Source organism: Stigmatopora argus, chromosome 17 (genome assembly GCF_051989625.1).
Source record: "Stigmatopora argus isolate UIUO_Sarg chromosome 17, RoL_Sarg_1.0, whole genome shotgun sequence".
NCBI classification, from domain to species: domain Eukaryota; kingdom Metazoa; phylum Chordata; class Actinopteri; order Syngnathiformes; family Syngnathidae; genus Stigmatopora; species Stigmatopora argus.
In genome coordinates this window covers 3140876-3151911 of record NC_135403.1, presented here as the reverse complement: position 1 = coordinate 3151911, position 11036 = coordinate 3140876, and the positions used below count along the sequence as shown (strand labels likewise).

Genomic DNA, 11036 nt, shown 5'->3' with positions numbered 1-11036 from the left:
TAGTGTACTGAGAAAAGAAAGTGTGGGCAGTCTAACCAAATCTCTAGTAGTTCTACGACACGTGCGCAAATTTGACATCTAGTTACATGCATTAGGTCATTTCTTGGCTAGACTTTTAGCATGAACATGAAGGAGAATTCAGGGGCAAATCCTCACCTTTGAGTTTAATTCTTTAAATCTTTTCAACTTGAAGTACAGATGTGCAAGTAAAAATGTAAAGTTTTGGTGTAAATTGACTTTATTTAGCACATATTTAATATTGAAATAACATGTATTCTCTCAGTGTCTTTCTGATTTACAGTTGTGGTCAAAGTTTACATACACTTGTGAAGAACATGATGTCATGGCTCTCTTGAGTTTCCAGTTATTTCTACAACTCTGATTTTTTTCTGATAGGGTGATTGGAACAGATACTTTTTTGTCACAAAAAACATTCATGAAGTTTGGTTGTTTCATGACTTTATTATGGGTGAAGAGAAAAAGTGATCAAATCTGCTGGGTCAAAAATATACATACAGCAGCGCTAATATTTGGTAACATGTCCCTTGGCCATTTTCACTTCAATTAGGTGCTTTTGGTAGCCATCCATAAGCTTCTGGCAAGCTTCTGATTGAATCTTTGACCACTCCTCTTGACAGAATTGGTGCAGTTCAGTTAAATTTGTTGATTTTCTGACATGGACTTGTTTCTTCAGCACTGTCCACAAGTTCTCAATGGGGTTTAAGTCAGGACTTTGGGAAAGCCATTTGAAAACCTTAATTCTAGCCTGATTTAGACATTCCATTCCCACTTTTGATGTTGTGTTTGGGGTCATTGTCCTGTTGGAACACCCAAATGTGCCCAAGACCCAAACTTTGGGCTGATGACTTTAGGTTATTGTCAAGTCAACTTTGGAGAAGATATGCCTGCCCCTCCTCCAGGCCAACAGGGGGCAGAAAAGAAAACCCAAATCAAAGTCACCTCGCCTCATTTCCTGCCTAAGATCATAGGGCATGAGCCAGGATATAAAAATTCAGATTCAAGCCTTGAAAGTAGACAAGCAGAAAGGAGCAAGGAATACCCTTCAGACCCGATCACACGCAACTGGTAGGATAAAATAAGTACCACCTAGATGCCAGCTGATTGATGCTTAATTTGCTTCTCACAACCTTAAGTTGCATTCTTTGTATTTTCCCTTAACTTGGATTACTCTTATGACCTATCTCTGTAAAGTGAATATTTGTGTTTGATTTACTCAATCAGCTAATGTACCCATGCATTTCCACTCTATCATTTCAACGCTCTCCTCCTTTTCTGTAGTAAAGTCAAGATGTTATTAGTAAACTCAAGAGCAACACTTTGATCACCATAGTAACGTGAAACTTGAATGACGTCACATGCTTCCTTCTTCCCTTTCCCCTTTCTTTAAGGTTTTCAACCTAACCACTTCCTATCACCATAAACTTCAATAAAATTGTAAACTGGAAGGATTTGAGTTGTTCCTGCGTTGATAAGATCGGGGCCCCTTTTCAAGTTTGGGGCAAAATTTGAAGAAAAGTAGAGATAACTTGACAGTTGAAAACCAGCGTGGCATCAAAGACAAAGGATTAAAGGCCTTGAGTCAAAGCCAACGCAGTCGTCGGAAGGGCCTCAAGAGGAGCGAGGCCTCAAGCCATGGCGGAAGAAGCCACTGGGAAAACAATTGAGCAGCTAAGGCTCGAAAGGGCCAAAGCAGAAAGAGCCTTCTTCAATCAAGCCAGGTACCTAAGGAAAGAGGCAAGAAAACTGGAGAAATCAAAGTTGCTGAAGGAATACAATAGGCTCTATGCACAAGCACGAGAGGTAGATAACACCAATAGCGATTACGAACTCGGCCTCCTTGCCGAACGGGGAGGTTCTGAGGAAAATATCGGAGGAATATTGGAGAAAATAAAGAAGACCCAAGAAGACTGTGATACCAAGCTGACAGAAGTAAGGGAGATAGTACAATTAAGTCTCTGGGAGAGATGCGGCAGGACTGAGCTCACGTCTGCAATGACGGAAGCAGAAATATACTGCGGACACGCCCTGAGGACCCCAGTGACTGCGGCGTGTAATGATGCCTATGAACGGCAAGTAACCCATGCTAAAAGAAGCTTACTTGAGCTCATGACAGCGTTCAAGGAATGGGAAGAATGGATCCCGAAAGAAGAAAGACCCACCTGGGAGAAAAGACTACAAGACCTAAGAGAAAAGAGGGTCACTATCAATACAAGGGAGGCAGAACACCTACAAAGGTCCAAGGAGGAGGGAGCAGGACAAGAAGGAACCCTCCGAGCAAAGCCTGCAGAACAGGCACCCAGTCTCAAAATTAAGGCCACCAGTCTGCCCAAATTCGAGGGCTCCAGAAGAGATTTCTACCCGTGGAAGAGGACCTGGGAAAGCCTTCAGAAACAAGGCGAGCCAACTGGCTCGAAGGAAGCCCGAAGACTCCAACTCCTTGAAAGTGTGGATGGGAGGATCTGCAGAGACCTAAGCCTGTCCACCTGTCAGACCGCCGAAGACATGTTCAGGGTACTGGAAAACCGATTTGGAAACAAAGCAACAATAGCCGTGGAAATTCTTGAAGGCCTGGAAAGATTCCCGATCCTGACATCAGACCAACCCCGGAAAGTGATTGACATGATCCAGGCAATCGAAAAGGCCCTCAACGATCTAATAGAACTCGACCACGCTGGAGCCATCAAAAATCCGCTTGTAATCAGATCAATAGAGAGGAAATTACCAGAAGCAATAATGAGCTGGTTAACCTTCATGACCAACCGAGCTAATGGAGTCACCCCAGAAAACCACTTCAACAACCTCCTAAGGTACCTGAAGGACCAAGAGGAGATCTTGGAGAGGGTCGAGCAGCTTAAGACACCTCTGAAGCCCGAGAGAAGATCAGTAGAACCGAGGCCAAATGAACCCAGAAGGTACGCCTCAACCAAGTCCACGAGCAAAGGGGGATGTGTCGTCTGTGGGGAAGAGGGGCACGGAGAGAAGCTTTTCTTCTGCAAGGCGTTCAAAAACCTGAAACCAAAAGACAAGCTGAGTGCAGTTGAAAGGTTGGGAGCCTGCAAGAAGTGCCTAGGGTGTCACAAGGATGAAAGAGACTGCAGTGACACTTACTTGTGCAGGAAACAGAGCTGCAAAAAAGACCATCACTTTTTCCTGTGTCAAAGAGAAGACGCGACACCAAGACCAAACGCGGGGAGGCACGAATTGACAGAACGACAACAGCGATTCATGTCTGGACTGTCCCCCGAAGCAGCAGAAGAATGCAAGAGAGCCTTCACCAATGTTTCGGCAAGGTCGCTCTGCACCGACAAGTATGCAGAATGGGGCATAGTGCAGGGGAGGAACTCCCAGTGATGCTCATGCTCCTCGAAGTAACAGCCAATGCAGGTCAGAAGATCGGAACACTGATTGACTTGGCGTCTGATACTAACTACATCACCCACAGCGCAGCCAAGAGACTCAACCTCAGAAGTGAGAAGGTCACTCTATTGGTTCACGGTGTTGGGAGGATGGTTCTGAAAGAAAGAACTAAAAAATATCTGCTCCGCGTGAGAATCAAGACACCCACGGGGACGCTAAGAGACCATGAACTCACTTGTTATGGTTTGAAAGAAATAGCCAAGCTAAGTAGGACTATCAAACCCGAAAAACTGAAAGGGTTCTTCCCAGATGTCAGCTTAGAGGACCTGCACAGACCAGAACAGGTCGAGCTTCTCATCGGTCACCGGGAAGGACGCCTCGCACCACAGAGGGTGAAAGTGATCGGCGACCTCGTCTTGTGGGACGGACCATTGGGGAAGACCGTTGGTGGAACGCACCCAGACCTCTTTGAGGAAGAGAGTGTGGCAGCTCGCACATCCAAAACACACTTTGCACGGTCCATGAGGGCCACGGCTGTGAAATACCAAGAACTCAGAGAATCAAAGGAATTCAAAGCTGAAACTAGAAGCACTGTCACAGACAAAGAATTCCTCAACTGGTGGAAATGGGACAGTATTGGGGCAGCCTGCGAACCAAAGTGCGGAGGATGCAGATGTGGCAACTGCCAGCCAGGAGGCAAGGAGATGACACTGAGCGAGGAGAGAGAGCTGGAAGTCATCAGAGAAGGCCTCACCTATGTCACCACCGATGATCACGTCAACCAACCTCACTGGGATACGAAATACCCATGGATCGAAGACCCCATGTCTCTACCCTACAACAGAAGTGGAGTAGAAGCAACCTTTCTGAGGACAGAAAAACAACTCAAGAAAGAACCCAAGTGGAAAGTGGCATACGCATCCCAAGTCCATGAAATGGTGGAAAGAAGAGCAGCAAAGAAACTCAGCAAAGAAATGATCACCAATTGGAGAGGACCGGTGTGGTACGTTAGCCACTTGGTAGCGCCAAACCCTCACTCCGTCACCACACCAGTGCGCCTAGTCTGGAACAGCAGCCAGAAGTTCAAGGGACTTAGCATGAACGATATCCTGTTGAAAGGACCAGACGTCCTCAACCCAATCCGAGCAGTTTTACTCAGATTCAGAAGAGGAGTGCATGCGGCCCTTGGAGACATCAAGAAGATGTACAACTCAGTGTGGTTGGAAGAACCAGAAATGCACCTACACAGATTTCTTTGGAGAGACACCGAAGAAAGTGAAATTGAGGAGTATGCCATCACCCGAGTCAACATTGGCGATCGTCCAGCAGGATGCATTGCACAGCTGGCGATGAGAGAGACTGCAAAGCTACCCATGTTTGCTCACCTAAAAGAGGAGTGCAGAATCCTGGAGGAAGACTCTTACATTGACGATGTGCTGACCTCTCATAACGACTTGGAAAAACTGGATGGATACACCAAAAGGGTTGAAGAGATCCTGAAAGCAGGTGGCTTCATCCTCAAACCCTGGCTCCGGTCAGGCCAAAGTGGGAGGGAGATACTCACAGCAGGAGCATCTTCCAGCAATATACTCATTCTACCAAATCAAAGAAGAGGAGAAGACGACAAAGCCCTTGGAGTCGGGTACATTGTCGAAAGCGACAAACTGTACCCCATGACCTCAGTTAACTTCTCTAAGAGAAGAAAGAAAATGAGAGTGGGTCAAAACCTCCTGGAAGAAGAGGTGAGAGAAAACACTCCCAAACCACTGACCAGGAGACAATTACTAAGCCAGGTAGCTGGCCTCTATGATCCGATAGGCCTTGTCACCCCCGCCAAACAGAAGGGTGCCATTCTGGTCAGGAAAGCTTTCCAAGAAGCTGGAACCAGCAGAACCCTAGACACGTGGGACAAACCTCTATCTGAAAAGTTAAGGGAAGAAGCAATCCAATTATTTGAAGAATACGTCCGTCTCAGCCAAGTTACCTTCCACAGGAGCCTCACGCCACGGAACTGGACCCGAAAACCGTGGGGAGTGACATTCTCTGACGGAAGTGACCAGAGCTATGGAGCCGTGGTGTACCTCAGATGGGAGACGGCGACGGGCATCGAAGTCAGACTCGTCGAGTCCAAGGCGAAGCTCTCACCACTCGACCAGAAGGGAGAACCAGTAAAAACTGAACTATGTGGCGCTGTCTATGCAGCTCGCCTCAGGATATACATCGGAAAGCACAGTCGAATGGAGATTGAAAAATGGATCCACCTAGTGGACAGTCAAACTGTGTTAGGAGCAATCCAAAGAGACAGTTACGGATATCAAACCTTCTTCGCGAACAGAGTGGGAGAAATTCAGAAGACCACGTCCGTTGACGACTGGTGGTGGATCCAGGGAGACCTCAATGTAGCGGACATGCTAACAAGAGGAGTTGCCCCGGAGGACCTCAGAGAGGGCTCCGCGTGGCAAGATGGACCCGAATTCCTAAGGCTGCCCATAGAGGAGTGGCCAAAGAAGTCGGCCAAAGAAGTCGCTGCCCATGCAAGGGAAGGAATCAATAAACTCCAAAGGAAGTCCTTCACTGCAGTACAGACCAGGTCACAGACGAGAGGAAGGACGAGCGATGCACCAGGTGCCGGAACAAGCAATCCGACCCATGCCACGAATGGGGGAGATCGGAGCATCCCACGAGGGGCTGCAAACGGAGATGATCCCCGAGCCCGAAGACCTCCAGCCGGATCTGCTGTAAAAGAACTGATCAACGTAAGGAGATTCAGCAGCCTAACCAAGTTGATCAGGGTCATAGCCTGGGTATGGAGAGCTGCAACTAAATGGAAAAGTGTATTGGAACAAGACCCAACTTCAAGTAAACCAAAGAGCCAGAGACTTTCATCAGACCAGATAAAGTCCAGAGCCAAGCAAGCTGTACTTACACTAAGTGAGTACGAAGATTCAAAGAGAGACCTCTTCCAGGCAGCCCAAGAGGGCGCGTCCTTCCAAGACACCACCCTCAACAGGTTGGCGGTATACAAAGAGGCGGAGACCGAACTCTTGGTCTGCGGAGGAAGATTCCAAATCTTCGACAACGACAAAACAGCCGTACCAATTCTACCCCATGATGCATGGATATCTTCTCTTCTGGCACAAGAAGCCCACGACGCAAACCATGAAGAAACAGCAGGTACACTCCTGCGCATGAGGAAGAAAGCGTGGGTCATAAGAGGCCGAAGATTGGCTCAGAAGGTCGTAAATAATTGTGTAACCTGCAGAAAAAACAGAGCCAAAAGATGCCAACAAATCATGAGCGACCTCCCATCCGAGCGAACGACACCAGCCAGACCATTTCAATACGCAACTGTGGACCTGTTCGGCCCTTACGAAGTGAAGGACGAGGTGAAGAAAAGGTCAGGACTCAAAGTATGGGGACTAGTTTTCTGCTGCATGGCATCCCGAGCCCTACACACAGACGTAGTAAATGACCTGTCATCTGAAGGCTTTCTGTTGGCCTACAAGAGATTTGCAGCATTACGGGGACACCCGAGAAAGATATGGTCAGACCCAGGAAAAAACTTTGTGGGCGCCAGGCCAGCCCTCAAAGAACTGCATGCCTTCCGTAGGAAGCTGGAAGCATCCAGAGTCGAGGATGAAGCCTCCACGCATGGAACGGAATGGAACTGGAAACTCCACCCTGCGGACTCCCCACACCGAAATGGAGCTGCCGAGGCCGCTGTACGCGCTGTAAAACGTGCCCTGCACAACCTGGCAGGAGACAGATGCTTCACGTGGAGTGAGTTCCAAACCTTCCTCTACATGGCTGCCAATCTGGCCAACGAAAGACCCATTGACGCCAGGACGCAAAGTCGTGAGGAATGCATAGACTACATCAGCCCAAACACTCTTCTGCTGGGAAGGACAGGACCTGAGGGAGATGTAGGAAGCTTCAACTTTCAAGGATACCCCTACAAGAGACTAAGAGCCATCCAGACCGAAGTCGACCGATTCTGGAAGAAGTGGAGCCAGCTGGCGGGACCCAACTTGTTCATCCGAAGTAAGTGGCACACAACGAACAGAAATGTAGCCACGGGAGATATCGTCTGGCTGGCCGACCAAAATGCTCTAAGGGGCCAGTACAAGCTTGGACGAGTCGATAGTGTCGTCCCCGACACGAGAGGCATCGTCAGAGATGTACACGTCAAGACCTTCCCAAGCTACCCCGTCTCTACTACCAAATCTGATCAAGCAAAGAAACCCCCCACAAAAATCCCTTCCACCATTCTGCATAGAGATGTACGACGCATCATTATCCTGATACCTGTGGAAGAACAGAAATAGACCAACAAAGAAACGAACGAGAGCAACCAGGAACGGTGTGACCTCTCTGGGTTCAAGAACCGAGATGCCAAGTGGGAGGTGTCAAGTCAACTTTGGAGAAGATATGCCTGCCCCTCCTCCAGGCCAACAGGGGGCAGAAAAGAAAACCCAAATCAAAGTCACCTCGCCTCATTTCCTGCCTAAGATCATAGGGCATGAGCCAGGATATAAAAATTCAGATTCAAGCCTTGAAAGTAGACAAGCAGAAAGGAGCAAGGAATACCCTTCAGACCCGATCACACGCAACTGGTAGGATAAAATAAGTACCACCTAGATGCCAGCTGATTGATGCTTAATTTGCTTCTCACAACCTTAAGTTGCATTCTTTGTATTTTCCCTTAACTTGGATTACTCTTATGACCTATCTCTGTAAAGTGAATATTTGTGTTTGATTTACTCAATCAGCTAATGTACCCATGCATTTCCACTCTATCATTTCAACGCTCTCCTCCTTTTCTGTAGTAAAGTCAAGATGTTATTAGTAAACTCAAGAGCAACACTTTGATCACCATAGTAACGTGAAACTTGAATGACGTCACATGCTTCCTTCTTCCCTTTCCCCTTTCTTTAAGGTTTTCAACCTAACCACTTCCTATCACCATAAACTTCAATAAAATTGTAAACTGGAAGGATTTGAGTTGTTCCTGCGTTGATAAGATCGGGGCCCCTTTTCAAGTTTGGGGCAAAATTTGAAGAAAAGTAGAGATAACTTGACAGTTATCTTGAAGAATTTTAAGGTAATCCTCCTTTTTCATTATCCCATTTACTCTCTGTAAAGCACCAGTTCCATTGGCAGCAAAACAGCCCCACAGCATAATACTACCGCCACTGTGCTTGACGGTAGGCATGGTGTACTTGGGGTGAAAGGCCTCACTTTTTCTCCTCCAAACATATTGCTGGGGATTGTGGCCAAACTGCTCAATTTTTGTTTCGTCTGACCACAGAACTTTCCTCCAGCAGGTCTTATCTTTGTCCATGTGATCAGCAGCAAACTTCAGTCGAGCCTAAAGGTGCCGCGTTTGGAGCAAGGGCTTCCTTCTTGCACGGCAGCCTCTCAGTCCAGACGCAAAACACGCTTGACTGTGGATACTGACACCTGTGTTCTAGCAGCTTCTAATTCTTGGCAGATCTGCTTTTTGGTGATTCTCGGTTGAATCTTCACCCTCCTGACCAATTTTCACTCAGCAGCAGGTGATAGCTTGCGTTTTCTTCCTGATCGTGGCAGTGACAAAATAGTGCCATGCACTTTATACTTACAAGCAATTGTTTGCACTGTTGCTCTCTGCAGCTGCTTTGAAATGGCTCCAAGTGACTTTCTTGACTTGTTCAAGTCAAGGATTCGCTTTTTACAATCCATGCTGAGCTCCTTTGACTTTCCCAGTGTAGTGTTTGTGAGCGTTTGCATCCAATGAGCCCTATTTAAATGGCCTCAGAGAAGCCACCAGCTGTAGTCACTCATAATCACTCACAAGAAGTTAAGAGGCCATGCTATGAAGCTCATTTCACTGACACAACTTTCTAAGTCACCAAAATTGCTAATTCGTGTTGCTGTATGTAAAATTTTGACCCAGCAGATTTGATCACTTTTTCTATTAACCCATAATAAAGTCATAAAACAACCAAACTTCATGAATGTTTTTTGTGACAAAGAAGTATCTGTTCCATTCACTCTATCTGAGAAAAATCAGAGTTGTAGAAATAACTGGAAACTCAAGAGGGCCATGACATTATGTTCTTCACAAGTGTATGTAAACTTTTGACCAAAACTGTATGTGTAAAGAATGTGTAGGGAGCATTGCAATATGATATATATTTTAGAGAGGCTGCATCTAAATGCATGTCATGTTTTGAATTTACCGACTTGCTTCAATTTAATGTACTATCTAGAAATGTGGCTGAATTCCACATGACATGGAGAGCAAGAAAAAGAGGCCTTAAAATACTGTCTGTGAGAGATGTAAAATTTATGAATACCAGCCTCACATCTCTGTGTGATTTATGTGTAATAATAATACACTATTTAATGCTTAAACATGGCTAGGAGCGATCCCTGGCTATCAAGATGTACAATGGAGTAATGTAGCTGCAAGACAAATCACCTTGTGGACTGGTGATGCTTATTTAAAGGTGCGAAGGCAGATATATTAAACTATGTGTAATTGTACACTAACTCTGCTGTAGGCACAGGCGGCAAACACAGGAGGAGGCTAGTCGTGATGCAGATGGAGTGGTGCAATAAATTTGGTTCAAGTGTCGACGTCCACAAGACAGAAGAAGTAGGAAAAAGGAAGTCAGTTATACCCGCAAACTTTGTATGTAGTTATACAGTACTTTATGTAAAATCTGTGGTGGGTTTTTGAAAAATACATATCATCAATTAACCTTATATATGATTAGATTAATTATATATGATTCCCCCACATCCATCAGAACTCTAAATTTGCGGTAACACAACACACATTCCCTTCTGAGGTAATATGAAAAGATGTTTGGGTGGTGATCTGCCTCCTACTAGCTGACTGAAGGTAAGTGAAAGACAGTGAGAGGTAAGTGACCTGTATCGATAACAGCAGAATGCCAAATTACAAGTCCGTAACTATCACTTATTTAGGTCTTTTGCCGAGTAAACGCAGCTTATGGAGAAGCACCACCAATTTCGTCATATGCAGTTTCTGGGTGTGATGACAAGTAGGCTTTTTTGTTGTTGATGATGACGACAGGGCCTATGTCCGATTATTATTATTATTATTATTATTATTATTATTATTATTATTATTATTATTATTATTATTATTATTATTATTATTATTAGTTGAGATTTTGAAATGATGGATAAATTTCAAACTATTTTAATGGGATTTTACACGAACAACTAGTTTTTGCCCAAAATAAATAATAGTTCCTAAGATTTCTTGTATTTGATCTTATTTGTGAATGCAGCTTGTACTACACAATGCTCTACCACAGAAGTAGTACTACGGTATGACCAGACTGTAGGTACAGCAATAGACACCACCTGCAGGTTTCTGAATAGTATCTTGATTCAATAGTATAATTGGATCTGTTAAAATGCCACAGTTGATTATAAAAAATCTTCCTTTTCATACGTATGCAAGAATATTTGATATTGCTGTTGAGAATAATTGTTGTAGTTAGTGGGTGAATTGTTAAGCGGGTTTCATATGTCATCTCAAAACAACCACCTATTACAGAGCATTGAAAATACATACCATATTTTCCAGCCTATATATGGTTCATCGTCTTGAAGGGCGCTATCTCAGTTGCGGTTGCAAT

The 11036-nt window shown here is 45.3% G+C and overlaps 1 protein-coding gene across 1 annotated transcript; it reads left to right on the top strand.

The window, feature by feature from the left end:
• The first annotated feature begins 884 nt into the window (after window positions 1-884).
• On the top strand, window positions 885-8375 carry LOC144092035 (uncharacterized). Its single transcript, XM_077624798.1, has 2 exons — window positions 885-1086; window positions 1410-8375. Exon 2 carries the CDS (start codon window positions 3279-3281, stop codon window positions 7701-7703), a length of 4425 nt encoding a protein of 1474 aa, XP_077480924.1. The 5' UTR covers window positions 885-1086; window positions 1410-3278; the 3' UTR covers window positions 7704-8375.
• The last annotated feature ends 2661 nt before the right edge of the window (window positions 8376-11036 follow it).